Raw genomic sequence first — 10,753 nt, 5'->3', positions numbered from 1 at the left:
ATATTCTCCGGTGATTCTGGGGCAATTTCCAAGATAATTTTTTAAAATGTTAATATCTTAAAATACTTAAAGCTAAATGAGCTATTTAATACAGTGTATTTGCTAATGAAATTGCTTAGGTTTCTTGCTTTACAGTCCCCCAATGTTAATTATGTTAATTATGCATACCTTAAATTCTGCTTTGACTGAATAATGATTTACTTTCCTGTGTTCATGTTTACTTCCATTCCTAGAGTTAACTTTTAATACTGAGATAGTGTCAACATTGTTAGTGCTGTCAAAACAAAATAAACTGCTGAATGAAGCAGATCAAGGAATTACACACAGTGTTAAATCTTTAAAAAGTATGTGAAAATATATCTGATTTTTTTTTTTTTAAGGTTGAAGATGAACTGAGTTCACCAGTGGTGGTTTTCAAGTTCTGCCGGGAATATTCAAATAGAGGTATGGGATTTATTTAAAACCAAAACCAACTCCCCTCTCTTTATAGTTTTTTTAAGCTACTAATTCGTAAAGTGAATTTGATGAGGAAAATGTTATGTAGTGCACTTCTCTTGTGTAACATGTTTTTTAAAAAGGTTGTGAATGCTGATCATAATCTAGTGATAGAATCCATACATGTGATAGCTTCTTCTTTTAGATAGACTGCAGTGCTTTAAATTTTCATAACAAGTCAAATTCTGCTTTTTTGAGTGAGGAGAGATGTGCATATGATTTTGATCTTGAGAGCAGATGATGAAAGTCTGTCATAAGCTGCAATCTGTGTTCAAGTGTACTGATGGGGGAAGATCTTCCTCAGTTTTGCTCAAGCTTTCAGTTCCTTTTAAACTTTTAGTTGCTAGTTGCAAGAACCATGTTTCTCTGTTTTATCGATTACACTTGCTGTTTCAATGGTTTAAAAATAGCAGAACACATTAGGAACAGCTCTGGAAATCCTGTAATGGGAATACAGTAGCCATGCCACATGTGGCTTTGAGCAGAACATCCTTACTTAGATGTGCTTTCCAAGAAAGAGGATTTTTGTCCTCTCAGTTACAGCAGAGGACATCGTTGTGCTGTTTTTCTGTGCACACTCTGGGGGTAGGGAAATGTCCAGCTGGGGTGAGGCAAAACACTACTAGAAAAGTTTGTAGTTTTGTTATGAGTGTTGGTTTTAATTGTCTGTGGATTTTTTTGTGTTGGGCATGGGGAGGCTGGTTTTAATCTAATTAGTGGATTGCTTTGTACATGGATGCATTTATTTGAAAAGCTTTACTAGGGAGAAGTCACCTGCCTGAATTATAAGGATGTAAGGTGTTTGGCCATTTCTGCATGCTATGTGTATAATGGACTCTTAAATCCTTAGTATTATTTTTGTGTGGTTTAAAACAGAAAGTAATCACTAAAACTTGATAAAAAAGTATCTGGATGCATCCAATCAAATACTGCATCCTGCTGTGGCAGGATTTTGCTTTGTGAAAACATTGTTTTTACTTCTATTGGGGCATTTGAACCTCAAAACTGAGAGAAGTATTTTATTGGTTGTTTTTAAAACTAGTATGTTCAACTCTGATTTACTTCTAGTATTTGTCATGTTCAACATACCTTTAAAAAAAATCCTCATTAGTCTGCTTGAGGTCTAGTACATCATGTAGATGTGTTACATTACCTAGGAAATATAATTGTCTTTTATCTAAATTTTAGGTTGCCTTTTGTTTAATTAAGTAAATAAAAATCCACTTCTGTGATTCTTGTATCTTTGGATTCAGATCAAACTTCACATGCTGCACAGGCCTCAACTATTCAGCACCCCATAATAAGCAATGAAAGACACATTTATGACACTTTCAATCAGTGGGTAAGAATGGATGCTTTTTCTCTTTAGGGGAAAAAAAAAGTGATAGTGGAATGCTTCCAGGGGTTATCAGTAATGATAAAATTTTTGGTAGACTAGTCAGACAGTTATTCTTGGGCTGATATCCTTTGCAAAACTAGTGGGCATTTTGGATTTAAAAGGGGAATTTGCTCTGAAGCAAAGTTGCTTTCATATTTCTGATTGTTTTACATGTAATTACCACTGCAATTGTTACTGCATCTTAAGCTTTTGGTAGTGGATTTTTTTTCCTTGGTCTTGTGGGAATATGTGAAAACTTTAGAACTCTCTTTAATCAGCTAGATACTTAATTGACAGTGTCTGTGTATCCATGAATAGGCATCTTTCTTTTCCAGATCTAAAGAGAATTAATCCTAGAAGCCTGTGCTTTCAGAGAGCTGAGCACATAACCATTTTTAATCAATTGCGTAGTAATGGTGGCATACTTAATGACAGTGACAGTTTTGCAGAAAATAGTTCTGACTTGTAGCTTATCCTGAATTTCATTATTTTAAGCATACGTTAAACTTTATCGTATCACGAGCACGCTGAAGTATTTTGTTACAAGAAGTGATTTTCAGAAATACAGAAAACTGTGTTTAGCACGTGGTTCTCCTTAACTGTGGGCAGAGTGTGGCCTGGGTCCGCGACAGCAAGAGGTCATGCTCTGTACCTGTCTTAACTCTGCCTTGTCCCTTCAGCTGGGAGAGCAGCTGGCACAGCTGGTTCCTGCCAGCGGAGTTGATGTGGTAGAACTGGAAGATGAAGGCACATGTGTGCGTTTTAGCTCACTAATGACTTCTGCAGGTAACGTTCACTTAATTGAGCCACTTGTAAAAACTGGGGCTTGCTACAGAATTGTACAACAATTTCCCGATGCAAAAGCAGATATACTCAAGAAACGCTGTAGTATATTGTCCTGTGGTGAGGGGTTTTTTTATTGCCTTGGCAATGGGTGCATTAGAAGCAGCTTAGCTGTTGTGGGTGACATTGCCTCACTACCTCTGCAGAGAGAGACTTTTACTGATTATTTTTTAAATTAATTAGGAAAAGCAAGGGGAGAAGCTTTTTGTTTCTGACAATTATAAAAGAAATATGAAGGATAAATCATCCCTACCTTTACGTCTCTCAGCTGCTTAACACGAGGTGCTTGACCTTTCCACACAGGTGTTTCAGCACTGAAATGGTGCATGTGTTCAAAATACAGCTACTTGACTAGATGATTTACTAAACTTCTAGATTTTTCTGTAATTACTGATGGGGGGTGGGGGGAGTAAAAAATCTGTGTATTGGAAAGCATCCTAAATTTCATGTTTAAGCCAGCGCTGTATCCGTACTTTGTTTAGACTTGGCAGATGCACAGAGCAACTTGCAGGGGCTCAGGGTGACGCATGGTGTCTCCTTTTAGCTTGTGTGGAGTGAGTGGCTTAGGCTACACCTGACACTGACCTGAGAGGATTCTGGTGTACACAAAAAAATAGATTTTAGAATAAAATTACTTGGTGATGCTGTGATGGTGTGGTTTGTTTGCTTGTTTTGTTTTAAACCAGCATGGAAGCTAATTAATTATCCATTATCGTACTATGTGTACATCCATTGACTTTTATCATCGGCTCCTTAGTTTTAGGAACTGAAATACAAGATGTTGATCAGTTAGTAGACTGCTTAAAAATGAAGATACCAGTATTGACAAGTACACTGCAACTGAGAGAGGAATTTGAGCAAGAAGTGAGAAGAACAGTAGGCCTGTTATATATTGAAGATCTCAGCTGGCCAGGATTAGGTGTTGTAAGGTACATTTTTCAATATTTTCTTCATTATGTATTTGTATACACTATGCATTAACTTATAAGTATGTGGTCTATTCAGTGGTGATTTGAATGTATGGTTTGCTGATTAGTATCTGGCTTTTCACCCAGTTGAAACTTTTGAGTGCTTCTTAAAAAAATACCTTTTAAATGTTGTTTACTTTCATTCTTTTTTAAAGAAAAGCTGAAGAGCTGTTTTAGCAAAAGTAGGGCAACAGTTCTAATATTGGAGGCAGTGTGTGGATCTGTTGGATGAATACATAAGATGCAAGTGCATCCTACTATACTTAGCCAAGTGTAACTTACATTTTTATCTATAATGGGATTTGCTTATATATGTAATAAAACCGTTCAAGTGTCTGTTCTGATCCTCTGATACAGTCTTCTAGGAAAGCTTCTGTATAGTCAAACCAGCTGAAGTATAATCAATATATTACCTAGAAATCTGTTGTGTTCAGTTAAGCTGGCAGCAGCAATCTCCCCCCCAAAAAAACCCTCTGATTACAAATGCCAATAAACTTGTTGATCTAAGCTGTAATGTTCTAAGATTTTTTTGGTTCATAAAATACAGAAATTTGTAGAAACATGCTAAATGTATATATATTTTTGTATGTACTGTAAAGTGAAATGACAATCTTCTGGCTTGGTTTGAAGATACGACTATCACAGTGATGGGAAGAATGATGACAAACAAGAAAAAGAACTAGAAAAAATCAATACAGAACTTCTGAAAAAATTAAATGAACTGGAGTCGGATCTCACTTTTTCTTTGGGTAACTGCACTGTTTAAAAAACTTGTTCCTCCTCGCCCGTTTTAGTTTAGTAAATGTTCAGCAGCCTTGAGCACGGTGCACTGTTCCAGAAATACTTGTGAAAACTGACTTTGAGCAACTAGACCAAGGAGTTTCCTTGTCAGGAGGAATAAAAGCTGCAGTGTTGCTCTTCTTAAACTGAACCTTCTCAGTTAGGGCTGTATCTAGTGAAAGGCAGATTTAATTCAAATCACTGCTCAGTTCACTGCTTTCTGGGGGTAGATCAAAACCTTCATATGACTTTCATGATAATTAGCAGCATTTTCACATTTACGGAGTGCAATATTCTAGCTGAAATAATATTAATTTGCTTACTCAGAACTCTGATCTTTTTCTAGTCAGCTTTCAGTAATTAAGTGCTCTAGAATTGTGGAACCAAGTAATCTGTCAGCAGCAGAAAGTAACGGGTTGAAAGCATATTCAACCCTGATGCTTATTATACAATTCCTTGGCTGTATCTACTGTTTTTCTTGTTTAGATGTTGTTTAATCTTCTCTTCTTGAAAACCCACAGGGGTGAGCTTTTTTTAGTCTGCATAGTTTATACCTGTGCAGATATTCCACTTAGCTACTGAAGTAAGGGGGGGGTGTGTGTATGTAGGTATTAGGATTTCCACATTCAGAAGCATGGGTGTGGCACCTATTGGGAGAATGCATTTTTATATATTGCAAAGACTTGGTTCTCCTGTGCTTACAGGTCCGGAGTTTGGAGGGCAGAAGAACTGCGTTTATATTGGCATGGTAACCGAGGATCTGGACGTGTCAGAGTTAGTTGAAACTATTGCAGCAACAGGCAGAGAAATTGAAGAAAATTCGAGAGTATGTATTAATAAATCACAGAGCATTTCAGGCACCTTTTTCTTCCCCCTTCCATATTGGCTTCAGGACAATTGTAATTGCTTGTAACAAACTGTATTAATTACTGTGGAAGTAATAAACTATGTCCACGTGAGAAGAACTTTTGTTATGGGATTATGATGTTCTGAGGATGTCCTGATTTATGTTCACGGTCCTGTGTTCAGTAGTTCTAATGAAAAACGTTGGTAGTACTGAAATAGGCTCATTTCATCACTAAAATTTAAGCTGTCAAATAGAAAAGAGGGGGAAGGTGGAGGCTGATTGTGAGCTGGTGTTTCTCATCACTGCTAGATGTGGTGGGATTGAGATTGTTTATACCAGTTTTAGGATAAGACTGTTCCCTAAAACGTTTGAAAGATTTTAAATTGTTGTCTTAAAAAGGAAATTACAAATTACCTATTTAAGTAATAAAGCTGATGATGTAACTCCTTTTTGGAAAAGCATTTACCTGATTCACGGTCTCCAGATGTTCTCTGAAGCAAAATTCCTGGCCTGCATCACAAATGAACCGGCTGTCCTTTCATTGCTCTAGTGTTGGGCATTTAATTTCCTCAGCTAAAAAATAAACAGCACTTCAGAAATCCTTTTCCTGTTTCTGCCTATGAGAATATGTTGGTTTTGGCAATGAAACTTTTTATAGAAGTGCTTTCTGGAGACTTTCTGCCCACTCTTGATTCCCTATGCTGTTTTGAGGGTGAGATGAAAGATCGTTTGCCTGTAGAGTACCTTCAGTTTTTTAATTGTTGTAGTTGAAAGATGAGGAACTGAATGCTTCCCTGAAGCTTCTAGGGAGGAACAAAGAGTAGTGGAGGACTCAGAAAGGTGCAGTCCTTGGAGCCAGCTACAATAAATCTGTAGTACTGAAAGGATCTTACACCATTTGATCCAAAAGTGAGAAGCAGAACCAGTCTGCGAGAATGACACCTGCATCATTTAGATAAGTGATGTTTGGTACAAGAGGGAAGCTTTTAGAAAAAAAACCAGACTCCAGTATCAGCAAGCCTTTAGGACATATAGATAAGTACACTAAAAGGCAGAACTAAAATTTAAGACAAACATTTTGACTGGACCAGAGAATGCATTGGCTCTTCCTTGTAGTCCAGATGCAGCCCCATCGCACTCCTGTGGTTCGTACATGGGGCTATTTAGCTCGCTGTGGTGGTGAATTCCTGGCTTGCCTCTCCCCCAAGGAAAAGGAGCAGCTTCCTCTCTTTCCTTCGTTTCTATGAAGTGACACCCAATTTTTCAGCATTTTGGAGGAAGTGTCTGTCTTCTGGGCCTTGTGCAATATTAAAACCCGTATTAAGTTATGGAAACTGGCATTTGTCTTGCACATGACAAAATTGTGACTTTGTTTTTTGATCTCTTTCATTTTATCATTTATTGTCCCTACAGCTCTCTCAAGCTGCTTGTCCTTTGCAGTGTAAAACATCACTGATGCTGGCATAGGATGCCACAGGGATCAGACTGGCAGTTGTGTAATAGATTTGAGAAAACAAGGTTGAATCTGTAGCTAGACAGGCACACACCTGGTTAGACTTGCTGTGAGGCTGGCTTAAGTCCTGGGCACTTACAGAAACCAAGATCTTCTCTATAAACCTAAAAATTCTTCCCAGTCATAACCAGCATCTGACAAATGCTTATGTGGTAAACAGTTCTTTGAAAAATTTGGGTCATAGGCTCATCTCCAAGTAAGGAAAAATACGTACTATTCCTTTTTTTATATGACATTCTGTCCTCTGGGTAGATCCTCTAAAAATCCTGCAGTCAGCCTGTTTGTTCTTTAATTTGCAGTCATAATGAAACAGTGATTGTCAAATACTGTCTTAAATGAGAAAAATAGCGGACTACTGTGTTTACATCCTCAAAACCTGAACTAAAAAGACAATTTCAAGTCCAAATAATATGTATAATAATAAAATTTCTGGTTTTTATTAGCTGTTGGAAAATATGACTGAAGTTGTTAGAAAAGGGATACAGGAAGCACAACTTCAGCTTCAGAGAGCAAATGAAGAACGGCTTCTAGAAGAGGTAAGGCTATAAACATTGTCCAGGTAACTTGAAATAACCTGTTACAACATGCTTTGCTTGCTCACCAGCCAGTGTTTGTGTACTTTGCAGGGACTGCTACGACAAATACCTGTAGTAGGCTCTGTGCTGAACTGGTTTTCTCCATTCCAAGCCTTACCAAAGGGAAGAACGTTTAATTTAACAGCAGGTAGGTCTCCGTGCCATCTGCAGCCACGTTACGCTGTTGTTCAAACTGTTCCAATTTAATACTAAAATTGCAATGCCCTTTCTTGTGCTGATTTGACAGTGAGTGACAATCTACCCTCAGGATGTAAAAGAACATGCTCGTTGCTATTTCTGTAATCCTTAATAAGACACTTTTCTAACCTCACTTGTATAGTTTATATTTTGTTCTTCCATGTTGAGTCACATTTTAAAAGCTCTATTAGACATTGGTATTTATTAATAGAGGAATAATTTCTGTGGCTTTTGGCTCCATACTCTGCAAAAGTTGGGTGTTTATACATGTGTAAGCTAGCAGGGTAGTGTAGGTCTTACAACATCTGTTTCCCCACATATGTGCACACGTATCCCCTTGAGTGCGCTTGCGAAGGGGCACTGGGATGTTCGCTGTGCTACTGGAACTTGATCTCTCTGAAATCCTGGCTTGAGATCTCATCTGGCTATGGCCAGACCGATGAAGTACTGGTTTGCCTGTTAAATAGAGCAATGTCTGACCAGGACAGGCTGCAAGTAGCTGAGGACTAGCATGAAGGTGGCTTTGTGGGGGACATTAATGGAGTATTGCAGTGCAAAAGCCTGTTTTACTCATATATTTGTAATTCATGTCTGGTGATGTGAAAAGAACTGTGTATAGCTGTTACATCATTAAGAGTGATGTACTAACATAATACTTTCTGAAATTTAAGTTTTCACTGTAAAGATTGTGGCGGACTTTTAGAAAACTCCTGAACGCAGCAGTGTGTCTGTCAGAGCTAGAACAGCCCAGCTGTCTGTGAGTCTGTAAACGGCGAGGAACACTTCCTGCTGTATTTGGGATCTCTCTGATTATTGATGCACCGACTGGAAGGCTTGTACGGCAGAGAACAGGAAGGTTTCCTTGGGAACACTTCCCCCTCATAGCTAGGTTCCCCTTCCACTGCCCTGCTCCATAGTGTGCAGCTGGGAATATGTCAGGTGCCCACTGGAGAAGGGGAAAAGGACTACGGGGTGTGGCAGTGTTGTGAAGTGAGTGTGAGGGGAAACTTCATTCCTCCGCAGGTACTCGGAAACCAACTACCATCAAGTGGCAGTTTCAGAAATGTGCAGTAAAAATAAGATTATTACATGCCTTATAAATACAGATGAACAGAAAACTTGTGTAGTTGGTGCTATATTTAACATAATACTTTTTTTTTTTTTTAACCCCCCAGGCTCTCTAGAATCCACAGAATCTACATATGTATCAAAAGCCCAAGGAACAGGCAGTACTCCGCCACCAACTCCCACTTCCAGCCTTGCGAAGCAAAGACTTCCTGGTAAGTTTCTACATCTTAGTTTTATTTCTAAAACTTGCTAAAACATCCTGCCCCCTAAGTTGCATGACCCAGGAAGACTGGCGTCATTTTCCATCTTTCATAATATCTGGAACTAGAGCTCATCTTCTAGTGCCTTAAATGCACCTTAAAACCCTTAGTTTAGACATGGCAGGGAACAAGAGCCACAAGAATTCTTCCTGGGATTACAGGAAGTTGTTATGCCATTAACTGACAACTGCCCATGGAGTCTGCAGTCTTCCTCTGGCATATTACAAGGTTACTGAGTTTTAAATATTAACTGGTAAACAAGCCAGAAGTTTTATTTCAAATAAAAGCATAAATAATGTGTAGTCATGTATTTGAGCAACTGCTCACTCTCTGTGTAGTTCAATTAGTAATTAATGTTGATTTGACTGGCAGGAAAACCACGGTTTAGCTCACCTTTTGAGCTGGCTGGCTTCCAGCCTGCGACTTTCAGTGCAAGTTTTTACCCAAGAATGACTTCACTGTGCATGTAGGCAGCTTGTTTTGCAGATAAATTTTAAGTCTCTGTTCACACAGGATAAAGTAACAGGTGCCATGTCCTTGCGCACACATCTGTAACTGCACACCTCTGTCTGTGCTTAGGGTACAAGTTAGCACCCAAATAAAATCTATTTCTTTGCAGTTGTAAAATTCAGATACTTTCTTTGAAATGTAACTTGTGCATACCACATTTTGTATTTGCTGCCTTCATTGGCACTCTGTTCTTCAAACACTTCACAGGTCAGAAAATTTTTAAAAGGTCTCTAAGAAGTTCTGATGCATTCAGTGAGACCAGTTCCGTCAGCCACTGTGATGACCTGGAGAAGATGGATCAGAGACCCCCAACTCTGTCCCCTGGCCAAGAGCAAGGACCTTTGGAGACAGAAAAAACGGAGCAGAAGGAGGTGGCACAGGCAACAGACACTGAGGACGTTCACAGTGACAAATCGCCACACGACTGTGTGAAGGTAGAGGAACAAGAAAGTCAAAGATAAAATCCGGACTGTGGCTTTCAGACTTTGCCGAGGAAGGCCGTGCCCTGGGAGGCAGGGTGGTAAAGATGCGTTTGAAATGTGAACAGTGCCACACACTAGTACAGTAACAACTACTGTAACTTATTAACTGGGATTTTGCACAAATTCCCCCCCCATGGGACAGAGATTTGTCTTATCGTACGCTTGTTACAGTTGCTTTAATTCTCTACATGTCAGTGTCACCAAAGTACTAGTGGAATTTACTAACTGCTCATAAACATTTGTAAAAACAATTGGCAGTTATCCTTCCTGTAGCAATCTTAAGCATGACAATAGTTGCTAACTAACCAATCATACACAAGATTAACAATACAGTTGCACCCAATAATTGCAAAATTATCTTTTTTTATGTAATACACTTAAAAAAATAATCAACTGCCAATTGTTCAGTTTTTTAATATTTAAAATTCAGTTTAGCCTTGCCTGCAAACCATCTGCTGCAGTCACACTGGCTCTGTTTTGCTTCTCTTTCCTTGCAAGGAACGTTGCCAAACAGCTGTGGTGCGGGGAGCTGAGGGAGGGATGCCCGTGTATATAGGAGTCACTGGAGAGTCCTTTGCCATCAGCCATTTTTTCCTGCTGTTGTATGACTTGACCCGTTCAGCTGAGGCCCTCGGCACAGCGAGGACTCTGTTGATGAGGTGAAGCCTTTCACAAACCGTGCCTCTGCATGCCTGAACGGCTTCTGGCTTCTGCCACTGGCAAGAATCACCACCACACCGTTATTTTCCTTTGCACGCCCTTGATAAACCAAATACTGTTGAACACATGTATGTGGTGTAACTGGAGTTCCTTCTGTTGTGTATTTTTAAAGATAG

The 10,753-nt window shown here is 39.0% G+C and overlaps 1 protein-coding gene across 1 annotated transcript in view; it reads left to right on the top strand.

The window, feature by feature from the left end:
* Positions 1-10,154, top strand: part of PDXDC1 (pyridoxal-dependent decarboxylase domain containing 1) — a gene marked incomplete at its 5' end in the record, with an annotated part of 13,907 nt that extends 3,753 nt beyond the window's left edge. The window contains 10 exons of the mRNA XM_010083476.1: positions 381-444; positions 1,749-1,837; positions 2,554-2,659; positions 3,474-3,645; positions 4,315-4,433; positions 5,169-5,290; positions 7,268-7,360; positions 7,451-7,547; positions 8,773-8,877; positions 9,643-10,154. Of these exons, the coding sequence (XP_010081778.1) occupies positions 381-444; positions 1,749-1,837; positions 2,554-2,659; positions 3,474-3,645; positions 4,315-4,433; positions 5,169-5,290; positions 7,268-7,360; positions 7,451-7,547; positions 8,773-8,877; positions 9,643-9,896 (1,221 nt within the window). The remainder of the gene's footprint in view (positions 1-380; positions 445-1,748; positions 1,838-2,553; positions 2,660-3,473; positions 3,646-4,314; positions 4,434-5,168; positions 5,291-7,267; positions 7,361-7,450; positions 7,548-8,772; positions 8,878-9,642) is intronic.
* Between the last annotated feature and the right edge of the window lie 599 nt (positions 10,155-10,753).

This window comes from Pterocles gutturalis, unplaced genomic scaffold (genome assembly GCF_000699245.1).
Source record: "Pterocles gutturalis isolate BGI_N339 unplaced genomic scaffold, ASM69924v1 scaffold45945, whole genome shotgun sequence".
Taxonomy (NCBI): Eukaryota; Metazoa; Chordata; class Aves; order Pterocliformes; family Pteroclidae; genus Pterocles; species Pterocles gutturalis.
The sequence above is the reverse complement of the archived record's forward strand: the minus strand, read 5'-3'. Positions and strand labels throughout refer to the sequence as shown.